General features: G+C 44.4%; 1 protein-coding gene across 3 annotated transcripts in view; it reads right to left on the bottom strand.

The window, feature by feature from the left end:
* Positions 1 to 356: 356 nt before the first annotated feature.
* Grp170 (hypoxia up-regulated Grp170 co-chaperone protein) overlaps positions 357 to 17,345 on the bottom strand; it is a 36,509-nt gene continuing 19,520 nt past the window's right edge. For all 3 annotated transcript variants that reach the window (XM_075892848.1, XM_037423008.2, XM_075892849.1), the window contains 8 exons: positions 14,958 to 15,080; positions 14,144 to 14,230; positions 12,564 to 12,712; positions 12,074 to 12,284; positions 10,955 to 11,167; positions 7,094 to 7,274; positions 5,986 to 6,069; positions 357 to 740 (listed from right to left, as the gene is read on the bottom strand). In XM_075892848.1, the coding sequence (XP_075748963.1) occupies positions 661 to 740; positions 5,986 to 6,069; positions 7,094 to 7,274; positions 10,955 to 11,167; positions 12,074 to 12,284; positions 12,564 to 12,712; positions 14,144 to 14,230; positions 14,958 to 15,080 (1,128 nt within the window). In that variant the 3' untranslated portion in view covers positions 357 to 660. The remainder of the gene's footprint in view (positions 741 to 5,985; positions 6,070 to 7,093; positions 7,275 to 10,954; positions 11,168 to 12,073; positions 12,285 to 12,563; positions 12,713 to 14,143; positions 14,231 to 14,957; positions 15,081 to 17,345) is intronic.

The raw sequence follows: 17,345 nt of genomic DNA, 5'->3' as shown, positions 1-17,345 counted from the left end.
GCACTTTCACCAGGTTCTGCAAATCATGCTTCGACGTGCGCTCCTTCACCCGCTACATTTTTCAACTGTCACTATCTATTTGAACAGTCGCCTACGCACGGAAGCATAAAAAAAGTTTTCTACAATTTTGTCCACCTATTCCACTTAACGCATAACTGCAACATTACAAATCTTCGTGCAGCACAGCTCGTCAATGTACAAGCTAGATGCAAAATGTCGTGGGGGCTTCCAGCAAATATATTTCTGCACAAAACACTAACAAGAATGTGATCAATATCAGCTTGCTGGCAGCTGCTATCACTAACACTAAAAATGAGGAAGAGAAAAAAAGAATGAAATTTTCACATTCTCAACACTCCTACTGCATTTTCTGATGTGATGTTCCCAAGCACTCCGAGCAATACACCTCTGGAGAAGCTAGCACCGAGACTGTTTCATGGAAACATTCTCCTGCTGCTGCGCTTTTCAATGGGCACGCAGCTAATCTCACACCCCACTGTCATTAAATAACTCTGGCTATATATGTACAAAACAACTTCCACAATGGAGGAGGAGAAAAACAAAGGGAACCCTCTCTCCAACAGTTTTGTCTGGGCTGCCAATGAGCCGCAAACTGAGAGCGACGAGTCTATAAATTAGAGTGCAGTGTTCTGTGATCCATCAAAGTTCGGTGTGTGGGCCGTCTTCGGGCTGTTCAGGTGTCGGCTCAATGGGTTCCAAGGGAACAGCACCTTCGGCTTCTGCAATACCAGAGCGAGAGGGAATTTCAGTGCGCGTGAAAGTACAACCTGCTAAGCAACATAAATGTTACGGACAGTTGTGTAATCATAGAGTGATACAGCAAATGAGAGTGGGCTTCATACTCATTGTTCAAAAAACTTGACCAAATTGCCCTCCCTTGGGTAAAGGCACCACCAAGTCAAAGTTAAGAAAAAAAAAAGGGATCTTTGCCTTTCGACAAATCAAAAACAATCTTACATTCTGTATTAAAAAGTATGCAAGCTCCTCTGACAGAATCTTGGCATGCCTGTGTAATACAGTCGTGCTAGCTGCTGGTTTCTGCTTTTATCGTAAGTGCTTTTTCTCGGCTAATGGAAGTACACTCAAACCTCAATATGGTGGACCCGGATATAACGAAATATCGGTTATAACGAAGCAAATAAATAGACTTGCAATAGGAATACAGTGAAACACTGTTATATCGGACCCACATAGATTAAATTTTTGGGTATATCGAACTCTCAAGTTATCCCCTTGAAGTTCCTTTGTAAAAATATAGAAATTAGCATGTTTATATCAAACGGTAATTTTACCCACCTTCGTATATACCGAACACTGCGCGAGCTAAAAGTGCACTTCACACCCCCCCCCCCCCCCCCGCTCACACTCCCTCCGCAATCTCCGCAGCAGCGCGGCTCCGTGCGCGAGTTACAGGGTGCGCTTTGGGAATCGCAGCACCGGTGACCTCCACGCAGCACCACGCCTCCACCAAAATTCGAAACGCTCGAAAAAAGGTAAGGGCGAGAGGGCTCGGACTGCACAATCTCCAACTTGCAAACAACTTTTTTTTTTTTCGTTTCTCTTTCTCCCTCTCAAGCTTTCTTCGCATACCCGTCAACTCTGAGAGCAGGAACGAAGGAGCAGATGTCCTCCCCCTTTTGCCTTTTACTTTTTTTTTTCTGTTTTGCGAGTTTTGATCACTCAAACCACAACTCGCGCCTTTTGCTGTTGCCCTCGCAGGCGGCAATTGCCTCGCGAGCGCTTTCGGCCCCTACGCAGCACCGCATGTGCAGCATTACTTTTTTGCGTGTGCGGTGTGCAAAGCCTCTGCAGACTCCTTGAATTGTCGACTTCTCGTGTAGCTATAGCAAGCATCAAGAAGCGCAAGACCGTTGACTTAGCAACGAAGTCGAAGGCTATTCAGTGTGTTGAGGCGGGCGAGAAACGTTTCGCGAATGACTTCAGGATACCACGGAGCACTCGAGTACCTTGTTGAAATACAAGGCAGGTAATGAAGGCAAAGGTGGTGGAGCAGCGAACGTTGGGAACCTGTCATGTGTGCGCTTCTGCCCATGGGAATGTAGAAAAGGCACTCTATGCCTGGTTTTTAGAAGGGCGCGTGAAGGACATTCCGGTGGACGGACCGATACTGATCACAAAGGCCAAATGGTTTGCTGCTGCAATTGGTGAATCAACTTTGCCGACAACAGCGGGTAGCTTCAACGATTTAAGCAGCACTACATCATTGGCAAAACAATTCTGGTGAAAGCGAAGCTGTCAGCAGCCAGGACATGGATGACGAAGGAGTGGCCAAAATCTCTGCGAAGTTTTCTGCCGCAGAGATCTTCAATGCCTGGCAAGACATGAAGACAGACACAGTGGTCAACTGCTTCAGCAAGGCAGGCTTCAAAACGGCGGAACTTGCGGAAGCCGGTGAAGACGACGACGAGAACATAGACGATGCGTTTCGCGAGTTGTCGTCCCGCTTCCCGGCAGCAGTTCTACACGAAGTGCACGGATGAATTCGTGGGAGCGAACTGCAATGTCCAGGCTGACAGCTCACATGACAAGGAAGCTTGTCCAGATAAGGCACTGGCTATACGTGCGTACTCCGTCGCTGAAGTGGCAACAGCGTTCAGCGTCCTTCACCGTTGTATTGGTCGCATGAAGAGAACCAGGCTGTCGCACCTAGACAGCCTTGATAAAATCGAGATTAGGGTCTTCAACATTATAAAATCGAAGAAGCAGGCCAACACAGCGATTTTTTTCACGCAAATAAATGATTTTGTTGTGGCGTGGGTGCGGAAAGAGTTGTCATTCTTGAATGCACCTATTGTAGGTGATGATCAGCTACAGGTAAGCTCTCACGGCCTCTATTTTTTTATATCGAACATTAAATATATCGAACCAATTCACGATTCAATATATCCGTGTTCAACTGTATACCTTTTCAACGAATTTTTGGGATATAAGGAACCTATTTTCGTGTAAGATACGATTTCGTTATGCAGTTGAACCCCTTTATAAGAGGCATGCTTCAAGCAGCAATTGTCTTTTATATAAGACGTCTCTTATAAGCAGGGTACTTCGTATGAGTTTTCTTATCCACCTGTAATTTACTGTAGGCACACTGGTGCCTCTTATAAGCATTCGTCTCTGATATCAGTGTCTCTTATAAAGGGGTTTGACTGTAATAAAGTCCGAGTGTACTACGCATATTAAGAGTTAAAGGTTCATCGTTGCTATCAAAAAAGTTACGTTTGGCTGAGCAGCGATGTCAGAATCCTCGACGAAGCTTACCGAGACACTAGTTTCTGATGTAAAACCCACGACACAAACGCATGGTTGCATCTATATCTGAAACTTTCAAGTGCTTGACATCAAAAAAACGAGCAAGCCCTATTGGACAGAGCCCCTCTGCAAATTCTCTGTAGGAAGGAAAGTGATGGCTGTGGGCGGAGTCGTCGTTTTAGCTTAGGTTGTATTTGCCTTAAGAGACAAGAAGAGAGCAGAGTGGATTAGGGGAACAAACGGGGGTTAAGGATATCATAGCTGAAATAAAGAAGAGCAAATGGACATGGACCGGGCATGTAGCGCATGGACAGGATAACCGCTGGTCATTAAGGGTAACTAACTGGATTCCCAGAGAAGGGAAGCGGGTTAGCGGGAGACAGAAGGTTAGGTGGGCAGATGAGATTAAGAAGTTTGCGGGTATAAATTGGCAGCAGCAAGCACAGGACCGGGTTAACTGGCGGAACATGGGAGAGGCCTTTGTCCTGCAGTGGACGTAGTCAGGCTGATGATGATGATGTATTTGCCTATGGTACACTTTCCTCGCAGCCAACTTTCTGATGGGCATCAAATGAAAATTTACAGGAACGAAGTGTCTACAGTGCCCACTCGTTGCTGGCACAGGTAGAGACAAACCTCATTATAACAAAGTTGCATCTTACACGAAAATAAGTTAGCTTTTTTATATCTTTGTAAAGGTATAGTATTCTCGACAATATCTATTGCAAGACTACTTTTAATTTACTTCGTTATAACCAGTATTTCATTATATCCGGGTTTGTTATATCAAGGTTTGAGTGTAATCTGGTAAGCTTCGTTATTACATTCTACCATACTAAATCGGCACAGCTGGTTATGCGTCACAATATCATAATACAGTGGAACTTCGATTATATGTCCCCCGGTTTCACGACGACCCACACTTTACGGTGAATCGGTTAGGTCCCGGCGAAATCCCCATAGGAATAATGTATTACCTTCGTTATACGACGCAGTTTTACGCCGACCTCGCATCTTACAACGACATTCAGATTTCGTCCAAAAGGAAAAAGAACGCCTTTAGTCGAATCAAGCGTGGACCAAATTATTCACAAGTGCAAAATATAAACTTGCGTTCCCCTAGGTTGACGATTGGAAAAGTAGAGAGCGAGACGAACGTCTTCTTAGAATGGAAAATTTATTTTCCTGGAAGTTCATGTGCTTCTACAAACGGCGCAATCGCGTGTGCACGTATCTGGGGTCGCTACCTAGTCAAGCTCTATCCACACAACGTAGCTGCAGCGGCCTAAAAGCTGATATTTCCACGTTTTCAGTCCATGGAAACATATTCTGGTCGACATACAGCTGATCTCCCGCCTTTATCGCAGTCACAGTCTTGTGGACACATAAGGGCACGACGCAGCTGTTTTCACTGTGAAAGATTACTTTCACTTCACGTCGACGTTCATACTAACAGCGGGACATCACTAGTTGCACTTCACAAGGCCACAAATCGCAATGTGCATAGCTCAGTCGCACACGAAGGCATTCTATGCACTTGTGGTCGGTTGCCATATGCGATAGTGATGACACTGTGTCCGACTCTTCTGACGGGAGGCTATTGGCAACACGGTTTCATTTTCACTTTCACGTGCAGGCAATTTTCGGATTCTATTTATCGGTAGAAGGATGCGTGTTGCATTCAATTCTTTTTAAGCTTGAGAATAGAGATTCACTCGCACTTCTTTCAACTAAGTTACACTGCCATTAGCTGTAGCTGACAAGAATAATTTAATCTACCTTTCTAGCAGAGGCACTAGGTTAGGCCGTGGGCTTATGCAGGCGGTCTATACCCATTTTTTGGGGCAAGGCTGAGTGTCATTGCTATATTCTTAGTTTTTCGATTATACAACGCCCGGATTATACGACTGCCTTGCGTGGTCCCCTTAAAGTCGTATAATTGGGGTTCCACTGTAGTCTAAATGCCGAACAGTGCACAGTTACAAATGCAGTTCGCATCGTTCGCATGCCTTTCATTGTTGAAAAACAGGCATCTGCATGTGTAGGCATACATTCATGCTCACTGCTGTACCACAGACAGTTGTTGCATTCTTAACTTTTACACCTAAGAGCGCTACTAGGCGTATCAAAGTGATGCAGAAATACAACTGCTCATGTGTTTATGTTACTACTTCGAAGGGTATGAAAAACTCACGAGGATGACAGCATCGGCGTTTGCAGCATCGTGGAGTGAATTCTATAAGTGTGCAGAGCGTTTCACTGTCATATTTAGGTAGTGTCTCATAAGCACTTGTGTCAACGTGAAAAATAATCAGGGTTTCTACAAGCACAGAACAACACAAGGTTATGGAGCATGATGGTGTAGGGGGCTCTAAATTCATTTAGACCAGCTGATATTCTCCGATGTCCACTATGTAACATCCAGGACACGGGCATATTTGCATTTCGTCCTGTTGAAAATAAGGCCATCGTAGCCAGGGACTGGAACTCACTTTTGTCATTGTGTGTCTGTGCTCAGGTGTAAAAAAGCTGAAACATCTTCCACTTACCTGCACACCTTTTAGGCAAGCACTATTTCTTCAATTTTGTGTGTGTGTGTGGAAAACACTGTAGTTTAGATTGGCATGTTTTCCTAATTCAAGCTCATCTATAAACTTCGAAGAGGCCAATCTTCAACCATTCAGGAGAACTCGCCTGTTGCCGGCTGTTCCACAGGTATTGGTCCCTCGGGCATCTCCACGTCTGCCACAACCTCCTCCTCGGCCTCTTTCGTGGGTTCTAAATGGGGCAAAAATAAGAAACTGGTGAACAATGTGCAAGCTAAGCCACAGTTATGTCAGTGGAAAAATGCACCAAAAGCAACCACGAGCCACAAATTTTAACACGTCATAAGCAGCGATGCTTACAACCGAGGCGAGAAGGTGGTCCAACAAATTATATCGGAAGAGTTGTGGCATAGTTTTCTGCTCTTTTCAGAAGTTGGCGAGAGCAAGCCGTTAACAACTTCATGCTATTATTCCACATTCTGACCAAAAGGGCAGATTTTGTTCATTTTGTACTAACATGTTTCAAGTGCTCCTCACGAACTAACTTCCTCCTGCTTCAGCTGAGAAACAGGGTATGTACTACCATATCTAATAAAGCACCCCAAAGCATAGACACGAAGCCAGTTTGTCCATGGCACTGTGAGAAAGGGGAAAGTGCTGCTGAAGAGCTGCACTCGTCGATGGAACTTCACTAGAAGACTCACACCCGCAAAGATCATCCTTAACGCAGGAGAAGTTAATTATTATCGACATTAAAGTAGCTTGCAGTGAAAATTCAAAGCCTACTAAAAAATAGCGCAACTGGGGCATAAGTGGCTCTAAAAAAGGCTAGGTGAACCACAAACAGGCCAGAGTAATTATTTGCTGTATTACACACTATTAAACATGATTAAGAGAAATATACACTCTCAGGTTGTACACTTCATTAGACGTATAGTCCTTTCAGGTAGTACAGGGCAATTAATTTAGAACTGACCTATTTCACTGGGCTGTACTTTTGTTGAAAATTCTCCGATTTTTATGCGATTTGTAGCAAACATTCAGGTAGGTTGAAATTTTTAAAGCAAGTATTGTATTTCAAGAAACACATTGTGCTTATTGTTCCTGCAGGACCCTAACCAAAACAGTGCTGATTAGTTAACACAAGTAGTTCTCTTTACACAAGATATTTTGGTACAGTTAGGAGTGGCAGTAGAAGTAGCCCTCAATTCTGCCAAACAGACCATACGTGCCATCGTCAATGTTACGAAACTTGCCTGGCATTTCAGGCTTTTTGGTCGTCTGCTTTGGCGGTGGTGCACGCTGAGCCTTGTTCAACAGGTACTTGGTTTCTCGGTCCAAAATTTGGATCTTGTCGAAGATCATGCGCAAAGTCAGTTTGGGGGTTTCGTGCAGCGGAGTCTGTTCTTGCAGTGTCACATGCTCCGTTTGCCAGTCCTGTGATCGGAAGAAGCAAATGTAACAATCACGTCATAAATTTCTGTAAACAGTGGTAGCCTAGTATAGTACAGTCTAATCTCATTCATTCGAACACGCTTAATTTGAACTTTCGGTTAATTAGAACTCACGATGAGGTCCCGTCAAAGCTATGTGTATACCAATGGGCGAAAATACCACGCTCCAAAAATGCTCTCAGCACCCCGCCCAATCCCGCGGCAGCACCTGCAACATCTAAACGCTGCGCGCGAAGGAACTGCAAAAGAAAGAAAAGGCTGCGGTGGAATGTTTGCTCTCTCTCTCAAATGCCGATCTGCGACGTGCCCGTACCACGCTTCTCCCTTTTCCGTCCCTGCCACGTAAAGATCCTTCTCCTTCTAGCGCTGTGCGCGAAGAGAGAGAGAGAGAAAAAAAGCTGTCGCTGGGTTGAATGAATCTGTGGTTGAAGGAAAGGAAAAAGGCACTATCTTCCGCAGCCCTTGCCCCTTGCGCGAGCACGGCTCTGCGCTTTAAGGGTGAGGGGGTCTTTCACGCACTGGTGCCACACTCCCCCTTTCCCATCCGTGCCATGTAGCCTTTCTCCTTTCAACGACACGTGCGAAGAGAGAGAGAGAAAAAAAAAGCTGCCGTGAAGTGTTGGTTTTTTTTCAAATGCCGATCTGCTTCTCCCTGCGTCCGCTACGCAGTCATCGTTGTCGTCCTCTTTAGAAAGTGTCGACATTGGACATTTCCGCGCATAACTTCTCTTGCCAGGAGAATGCTGAAGCCGAAGTAGAAATGCTTTGCAAGCTGCGTGCAAAATTGATTGACTCGCTGCAAAACAAACGTGTGCAGACGCATGACCGATTACTTGGATGTCCTGTGATTTGTGAATAAATGTAAGTCTTCTGAAACTTCCCCCTCGTGTGTTAGCTCAATGCACATGCGCCACTGCATAAAGAGCGCTCTGTTTATTTAGCTTTCATTAATTCGAACTTCTTTTAGTTCGAACAAATTTTCGGGCCGCTACGAGTTCGAATTATCGAGATTCGACTGTAGTAAAGATACCGTAATTACTCGAATCTAACGCGCACCTTTTTTCCGGTTAAGCGTGTTCATAAATTGCATGTGCGTTATAATCGAGTACGAAAAAAAATGAATACCGTCATTCTATTGCCATCGGTATTTCCAAAATGGCGGCCCCCTACATGCGTCGGCATGGCGCGTCGGCCATTTCTGCCTATGTGTTTCCCATGTGCAGCACTTCGTACGTGTGCTGAGGACTTCGTCATTTTGTAGTGCATTAGCATCGACAGCATGGAAGGGCAGACTCCAAAAACTCGACAAGTGCACCACGATGCCGCTTTTAAAAGAAAAGTCATCACGTGTGCAGAAACGGACGGAAATCGGGCCGCATCACGGTCGTTCGGAGTTCCCGAAACGTGCGTGTGGGACTTGCGGAAACAAAAGCAGAAGATTGTCGACAGCAAAGCTTCACGCAAAGGCTTCAGCGGACCACAGCAGGGTCGCTTTCCGCAAATTGAAGAACTGCTTGGTATCTGCTTGAGCAGCGACCGGCACAGCGGCCCGTGACAACAGAACTGCTCCAAGTGCGGGCTATGCAATTAGCCTTAGAAAAAGGTCTAACGCAGAGCCAGTTTAAAGCGAGCAGGTGCTGGCTAACTAACTTTATGAAGAGGAAAGGCTTTTCCCTCTGAAGGTGAACCGGCATATGCGAAAAGTTTTGCGGAGGAGTACGATGAAAAGCTTCACAGTTTTCAGAGGTTCGTCCTAAACTTGCGGCACAACAACGGCTACCTGCTAGGGCAAATCGGAAATGCCGATCAGACGCCTCTTTACTTCGACATACCTGGTACCACAACCGTCGAGAAGAAGGGGGCGAAGCAAGTTCGCGTGCCGACATCCGTCCACGGTAAAACTACAGTGACGGCAACGCTCTGTTACACGTCAGATGGGCACGAGCTTCCCCCGTACCTCGTATTTAATTGGAAGACGCTCCCGAAAGGAGTTGTTTTTTCGAGTGGTGTGATCGTGTGGGCCAGCGAGAAAAATGGGTGCACGTTGCAATTGATGTCTTACTTTTTTCTTTTTTTTTCGTCGTGGAAATCGGGTGCGCGCTACAATCGAGGGCGCGGTAGAATCGAGTAAGTACGGTAATCCCCTTAAGCCCGATTGCTTCAGGACTAACAATCATAAACTGGAGATAGCGTAGAGAGAGAGGTTGAGAAAAGTAAAAGAGCAACTTCTGCAGCCCTAATTACCTCCTAAATTATAATAATTACTAGCGCCGTATCTACTCATGTAATCCTTACATTCGCATGATTCTCGCACCCCTCGCACTGCCCAGCAAAAATGCGATTTCTTTTTCCCGCGAGCAATTATCGCACCCCCCAAAAATTGGAGAAGAAATGTTGTCTGCTCCTTCAAACAACTAATGATGATAGTGCACAAAATCCTGGCACTATCTCTTAAGCATGATACGTACTATCAACGCACAAGCATGGCCTCCGAGATAAAGGCGCGTGCTGCCAATCTCAGAGGTCATGACACAAGCCACCGTTTAATTCAAGCTAAGCTAAAGAGGCGCGTTGCCATGTGTATTGTAGTACATTGTGTCCGTTCCATGACCTCCTCTAGCATGGTTAGTTCTGTGGTTACGCTATGGGGCGACACGAAAGTTCCACGGCCGCTTTCAAGTTGAAAGTGATTAACCATGCACTAAACAATGGCCACAGGGCTGCTTGTAAGCACCTTGGAGTCGACGAGTTTGTGTCTGCTACTGGCGACGGCAGCACGAGCAGTTGAAAGCCACCAAGATGCTTTGTGCCTTTCACCTGCCTGAGACTGAAATGGATGGTAAAGCTTTTTTTTTTTTTTGCTAGAAGGCAACTGTTGGACAATTCTGTGTCAGATGGCCATCAGCCCAAGGTCGACGTCGCACACTAGCCTTTCGCATGCTCCTGTTGAGTGACAAACGCTAGCGCAATGGCTGCAGCGCTGCAAGCTTTGCATACAGTATTTCTCTATTTGCTTGCGGCTTTAGTGTCTGAAATAAATTTTGCTTCGTGCTAAAACTTTGGTTTTATTGTTAAGGTAAGTCTATAGTAGTCTTCTCGCAGGTGTTAGAACTTGCGACCACTTCGTTTTCTTGTTCGCTCTATAGGTTTTCTGTGGGGACAATTCGTTATATAAAGGTTGTCACCAGCTGTTACTTTATTACATAGAGGTTGCAAATACATGTGCTCCTACGGAGAAATGGCTGGGAATAGCAAAACATTATTATATCGTGGAATATTATATGGAGATTTGTTATAAGCAGGCTTAACTATATTGCAGTTTGGTTTCAATGTATGGGCAGTGTAGATGTTACACATCTTGCCAAGACAGAATGCCATTGATTGATATGTGGGGTTTAACGTCCCAAAGCCACCATACGATTATGAGAGACGCCGTAGAGGAGGGCTCCGGAAATTTCGACCACCTGGGGTTCTTTAACGTGCACCCAAATCTGAGCGCACGGGCCTACAACATTTCCGCCTCCATCGGAAATGCAGCTGCCGCAGTCGGGATTGGAACCCACGACCTGCGAGTCAGCAGCCGAGTACCTTAGCCACTACACCACCGTGGCGGGACAAGACAGAATGCCACAACAATACGATTAATCAACAGACTATATTCACCTTAGTTTCGTTGATGATCCTAGACAGCGTTTCAATCTCCACGACAGTGAAGACCTGGTCCTGGAGGCCAGTGATGGCTGACAGGTACACCTCGCTGGCATTCAGCATGTTGTTCAGAGCAACCAGGGCTCCTGGTCGCTCCCGGTGTTCTTGTACACGGTCGAACAGGTCCTTGACAAGCCGTGTCAAGCCAGACAGCTTCTCTTTGAATGCCTACATAAAAAACAATATCTTGCTTATGTTCAGCCAAGCACCCACAATGCACACATTCGAATAAATTTTTCAGACCATATTTTACGAATGAAACTCTGCGACAAATGTATGAAAAATGCACAAAAATATCACGGCCTCGAGTTTATTATAGGTGCTGCAACTCGGAGTGTTTCCCAGGAATCAAAACTAGAACAGACTAGTACACCCAAACCTCCTTATAACAAAATTTCATCTCACACAAAGTAAGTTTGTTATATCTAAATACTAGTACACTCAAAGGTCCTGACAACAAAATTACATTTTGCAGAAAAATAGGTTTGCTATATCCAAAAATTCGTTATAAAGGTATAATTTAGCACTATTGCAAGACTTTTTTCACTTACTTCATTATAATTAATATTTCCTTATATCCAGGTTTGTTATAACGAGGTTTGAGTGTACAATCAAAAGGGGGAAACCATCTGTTTCTTAATAAACCACAAGGCTTAGCATAAAACAGAAAAAACCTAGCTCCGTAGTCACTTACCCTACTCTGCAACTACACCTCACATTAAATTATTACACCTCTCTCTCTCATGCAGTGAAGATGTCAAGTGCCAAAGTTTATAGTCGTGCCACTACAACTACAGTCTTATTAAATCTTCCCCACACAGAAGGGTTTCTTTATTGTGGAGACATAATATACACACATTTTTCTTAAAATGCATATGCAAAACTCGCCTTCTGAATGAAACACCTTTCATTAAGCAGGTCTGTGTTTCAACAGAATAATTAGTGCAAGCTTCGTCATTCTGCTACACAACCAACAGCTCCTATCTTGATGCTTGAGGTGCTCCAACATGAAGAGTACCAGAACAGACAACGCATCACTTCGACAACCAAACTGTGAAGCAAGTGCATTCTTGCCTTGGTCTCGGCATTGTCCGATTCGTACTCAAGCCATTCCGAACCCTCTGTGAGCTTGGCAATGATGTTCTGGCGCTCCACCTCGGTGGAGGCCTTCTCGTACTCCTCGCTGTACATCTTGTCTTTGGTTTCATGCAGGAACGACTCCAAGGCATTCCTTGCGTGGTCCCTTGCAAGCTTTGCCTTATCTTTGTTTTCCAGGTCAGAGAGCCTGCAAACGAACACACGTCCGATAAAGCTTTTGAAACCTTCGTACTTCCTTTCTTTCTTGACATAGCCGCACGTGTGGGCCCTTTTTACGGCAAAGTTGTTAAAAGGAAACCCGAGAACATCTTGTTCACTCGCGCCGAGATGCCCTAAACTGTTGCTGTGGCTACTGGAGAACCACAGTCTTGATCTATAAACCCCGTAGCCTGCATTTTAGTTGAACAGCCGTGCATTTGTACCATGACTATCACTTCCCTGTTCGCTCAAACTGCTGCACACTTACTTCTTGATGGACTCGGCAAGCTGCTCAGCGTTCATTTCCATGCGGTCCACTAGAGTCAAGCGAATGGCCACCGGCTCTTTGATTGTGACCACTTTAGTCTTGACAGTTTCATTGCCGGCAGCATCCCCATCCAAGCTTCTCTGCTCAGCCTGTATACGTTTAGAAAATATATGCATTAAACATGCAAACGAACACATTGCAAGTTTCTGCACGATGCGATACAAACTGAAAGGAAAATTAGCTTTCTTTATTTCACAAGTTGTTTTCTCAGCAGCATTTTTACCCCTAGATGCTTCTGAACTAGCATACTTGACTTTCCTGGGCAATCCTTTACTTTTTCAAACTACACCATATATAATACACCAGTTACCAATTTTCTGTTTTCCGACAGTTTCGGGAGAAGGCACAGGTGCCGTACTCATTAGAAACAAATTACCTCTTATGACATACCAATCCTCACCAAAGACAAGTGCAGATTGCAAGCAACAATTTTAACACCAGTTCCAACATTATCTCAAACAAACTTCAAAATATGATTCACCTACTTGAGCACACTTCAAAGCTTACATAGCTGAAGTCAGGTAGTCAAACAAGGGTTCCAGTTTTTTTAACTTTTTGGCTTCGCGAAGACAGATGGGCATTGTTTAAAAAAAAAAAAAAGATTGTGGCAGCTCACAAATGACAACGTGGTTTCAAGAAGCCAACACATGCTCACACTTTCATAATTCCTACTGCTGTGTACTTTGACGGGACCAATAATTACGCTAACCACCACATTTTATTCAACTATAGATGATTCAAACTTCAGCCAAGACTTAAAATTGAAGAAAGTAGACTGAATATGAAATTCAAGAACATTTTCCACACTGAAATTTAAAAAGTTCAAAGCCCTTTCCCAACTACCAAAAAGAAAGTGGTACCAACGATAGCAAAAAAAATTTTTGCTCATTTGGTACAGCTTTTTTTTTTCTGAATGAAATGATACCATCCTTTCAACAATAGGGTTCATTTATTTCTCTATTGAATAACAAAGAATAACTCAAACAAAATACACCATATTTGGTGTCTCGGCTTTCATTTTAATGAAAGCCGAGACACAAATGGACAAGTACAGCTATCTAGCACCAAGTAACACAACTATGAAAAGTATAGTAATCATTGGTAACGTGAGAGAACGGTTTTTGCCGGCGACGAGTTTAGTTGTAACCGGTCGTTTTGATACGAAACCTCATGACCATAGACGTCAATAGTAGGGAAAGAGTTAATCACAAGTTCATGGCAGCAAAAAGATTACACTTGATAATTCACTCAGTCGATGAAATGAAATCACGGTCTCGTTCCCCCCCCCCCCCCCCCAACATCTTCCTAAAGAACACACCATAAGTCTTTCCTATAAACTATGACAAAGATGAAACAATTACACTGAAAATGGTATGACAAAGATGAAACAATTACACTGAAAATGGTGCATCATAGCCCATAGATTAAGCAGCAATGAAACTAGTGAAACTAGGCCCTCCCACAAGATCCGAGAAGGTCAGAACAAGTCACGGTCAAACCGGAAGCACCAAGCACTTTACCTGCGTCCTGTTCTCGCTATCATGGCTGGCAGTGGTGTTCTCGTGGGCCTGTGCAGTATTATTGTCCGCTTCTTGGCCACCCTCCTCCTGCACAAAAGAAATTTTTTACATGCAGGAGACATGGATGCAAGCCACTGCACAGATGACTACAAGCATCTTACTCATTGACGAGGAGATAAACGCAATTCTTCAGCTTTACATGCCGAAACCAAAATACAATTAGAATGCACACAGCAATGAAAAAAAAAAGTGGTCAAATTTTTATTTTTATAAACGTAGCTGTCACGTGCGAAAGGTATGTTTACATTGGTTTCACAAAAACCATGCAAATTGTGTTTTATTGAATTTGAGATGGGACCTTCGGCATAACAGCCGAGCACCAGGACCTCTGTTCCGCCACGGCAGTAGCTGCAGTAACTTTGATCTTTGGATGCTTCCATGCATTGCAAGTTTCTCTAGATGTGCTAATCTGCCACACCTTATCTACAGTGTTTTAAGCAGACAATTTCGCCTTCGCTGAAGATTTCACAGCCTGCCGTCTCACCGTGTCTACTAGATGACTGCATTCCGCCTTTTTCTTGCACTAAAGTGCATGCACCATTCGTGGCAAGACTGAGTGATTAAGTGCCATTGAAGATCCAGGGGTTGAGAACTAAAACCTAAGTAAACAGGCCCATTTCACATTTCATCGCTATCAAAATGCAGCCACCGTGGCCGGAAATCAAACCCATGCCCTCATGCTTTTTCCTTATCGCAACAAATGCCATAGCCTCTGGGCTGCCGCAGCAGCAAGTAACAGCAGCAGTTTTCTCACCTTTGCAGACTCATCTGAACTTCCAGAAAACAATTTTCCCAGGGTGCTTCCTAGTCGTGACAGCGTCGACTCCTCGGCGGGAGGAACCACTTCCTCAACTGTCTTCTCAAAGGTCGCCTCTGCCTGTAAACCCCAGATAAAGCAGAACAATGACTAACTCATATTGGGGGCGAGTTAAATTTATCATTTCGTGGCGTCACAAAAAAAAAAAAAAAATTCAGAAAGTTGCTCTTAAAAAAAATTGTAATAAAGCCACAGTTCACGACATAGTCTAATGATTATGATAAAAACCGCTATTTAAAGGGCCAGTAAACAACCCCAAGGTTCAAAAATTGTAAAGAGAAATGGAATAGGCACTTTTACTTCGTCAACATGCTGCCGCCGGAATTTGACAAATACGTGTTATATTAAGGAAGTTATAAAAGCTAGAAGTTCGGCTGATTTCAAATTTTCGCACGGTCTCGCCACCCTTCTCCTTCAGAGGAAGGGGAAGGCATGGCCCATCATCATGACTCTGCACACTTCGGCAATGTGACAAAACGTGAGCGATTGACATCATCGGCGAACTCAATCAGTCGCAACGCATCTGTTGTAGCTGTGGGTGGGAACGGGAACTGCCGTTGACTTCACTACTGTTTGTCCAGACCTGGTTTAGACCAATCGACGTGCTGTGTCACATCACCGATCGCAGAGTTGCCGTCACTGCGTGTGCAAGGAGATTGGTCAGGCGTAGGAAAGGAGCGCAGGAATTGTTTTCTGAAATGAAGGCTGTGCGCGGCGCGCAGCTCTGTAGTATTCAAAAAACGTGATCGCTGCGGTCTACTCTACCTATTACCGAGCTTGTTTGGGGGGTGTAACAAAAAAGTCGGAGCCTGTTGACTGGCCTTTTAAGACTAGTATAATAGTTGTTTCACATGCCAAAGCCACAATACAATTATAAGACACACCATAGCAGTGGGCTCTGGAAATTACGAACATCTGGTGTTCTTTAACGAGCACCGACATTGTATAGCACACAGGCCTCAAGCATTGTGCCTCAATTTTTTTTGTGCCATGCGAGTACGGGATCAGTGCTTGTATGGGCTCTATGCTGTGTGGGTTATTGTAGTATGGGTGGTTTGGGCTTTGTAACCTCTTAATGCCACAAAGTTCGTTTCATCTTGTTTTTGCACATCTTTCAATGTCACTATTTCACAATATATCACTTCATGTACTTCTTTTTCTTATCTTCTTTTTTCCGAGCTAGTGTTGTGTTGCTTATTGATGCCCCACTCCTGCCTAAGGCCTTCATGGGAGGCCGGCAGTATGTAACCAAATAAAATAAAATTAATAAATAAATTGAAATGTGACCACCAGAGCCTAGACTGAACCCACAACCTTCGTGTCAGCAGCCAAGCACCGTGACCGCTCGCCACTGTGGTGGACGCTACTTAAAGGCCAACTCCGGCAATTTTTCATGGTCAATGAAATTCACTGGGTCGAATTGAAGACTTGAGAGTTTCGCAGATTTTTTTCAAACGAGTTATAGCTTGCCTCGAAACGCTCACCTCGCTTGCCAGAATTCATGGCCACATTGTGTGTCTGGTGTTGAGTTTTGCCAGGCAGAAGCAACGAACTGATGTGCCACTGCAGCGTCTGCTTGTCTGCTATGGATTGTGTGGGTTTGGCCGATGCTTCCTTGGTTGAGCGTGCGATTTCCTTTCCCGTGTTGGTGGGCGTGTGATAGGTGCCAGGTGGTGTTCCGTTGTGAGCCACACACGATTCGCCATATATTCACCATAACAGTGTAAGCGTTTTAGCTGATCGCCGCGGACGGCGTGGACAGGTAGTACCATCCGACGTGCATTATGTGCAATCAGGCAGGTTCCGGCAGCGTCAGGCTAATCTTCATGTCACCCGAAGCGCACTCGGTTGGGTTTCAGTTTTGCGGTTTTTCGGTAATTAAAAATTATTTTCAAATTTTTTGAGCCTTTCGGTTATTGGGCGTGTGAGAAGAGTGTCTAAGGAACATAAAAGCATCATTATCTTGGCATGGTCAAAAAAATCGCCAGAGTTGGCCTTTAACACGATAGGTCATCCCATATGAAGGAGCCTAAGAAAGTGTTGGTTCAAGTTTGGTAAATATATACAATTAGCATGTTTAATTACTCCAATTACAAGAGCTGAAATTTCACGCACAGTTGTTTCAGTCAAATGTAGAAATTCCCAATAGCATGCAGCCTTCCATAAGGATATATGCTTCATTTAGCTGAACCTCAGTCCAAAGCAGACACGCTAGATTTGTTTCAGGTCCATATATAAGGAAATGTCTAAAAAATAGTTTCATCGTTAAGATAAACAAATCAATACACTTCCAGAGAAAAGCAACACAAGCATACTTATATACTA

Source organism: Rhipicephalus microplus, chromosome 4, assembly GCF_043290135.1.
Source record: "Rhipicephalus microplus isolate Deutch F79 chromosome 4, USDA_Rmic, whole genome shotgun sequence".
NCBI lineage: Eukaryota > Metazoa > Arthropoda > Arachnida > Ixodida > Ixodidae > Rhipicephalus > Rhipicephalus microplus.
The sequence above is the reverse complement of the archived record's forward strand: the minus strand, read 5'-3'. Positions and strand labels throughout refer to the sequence as shown.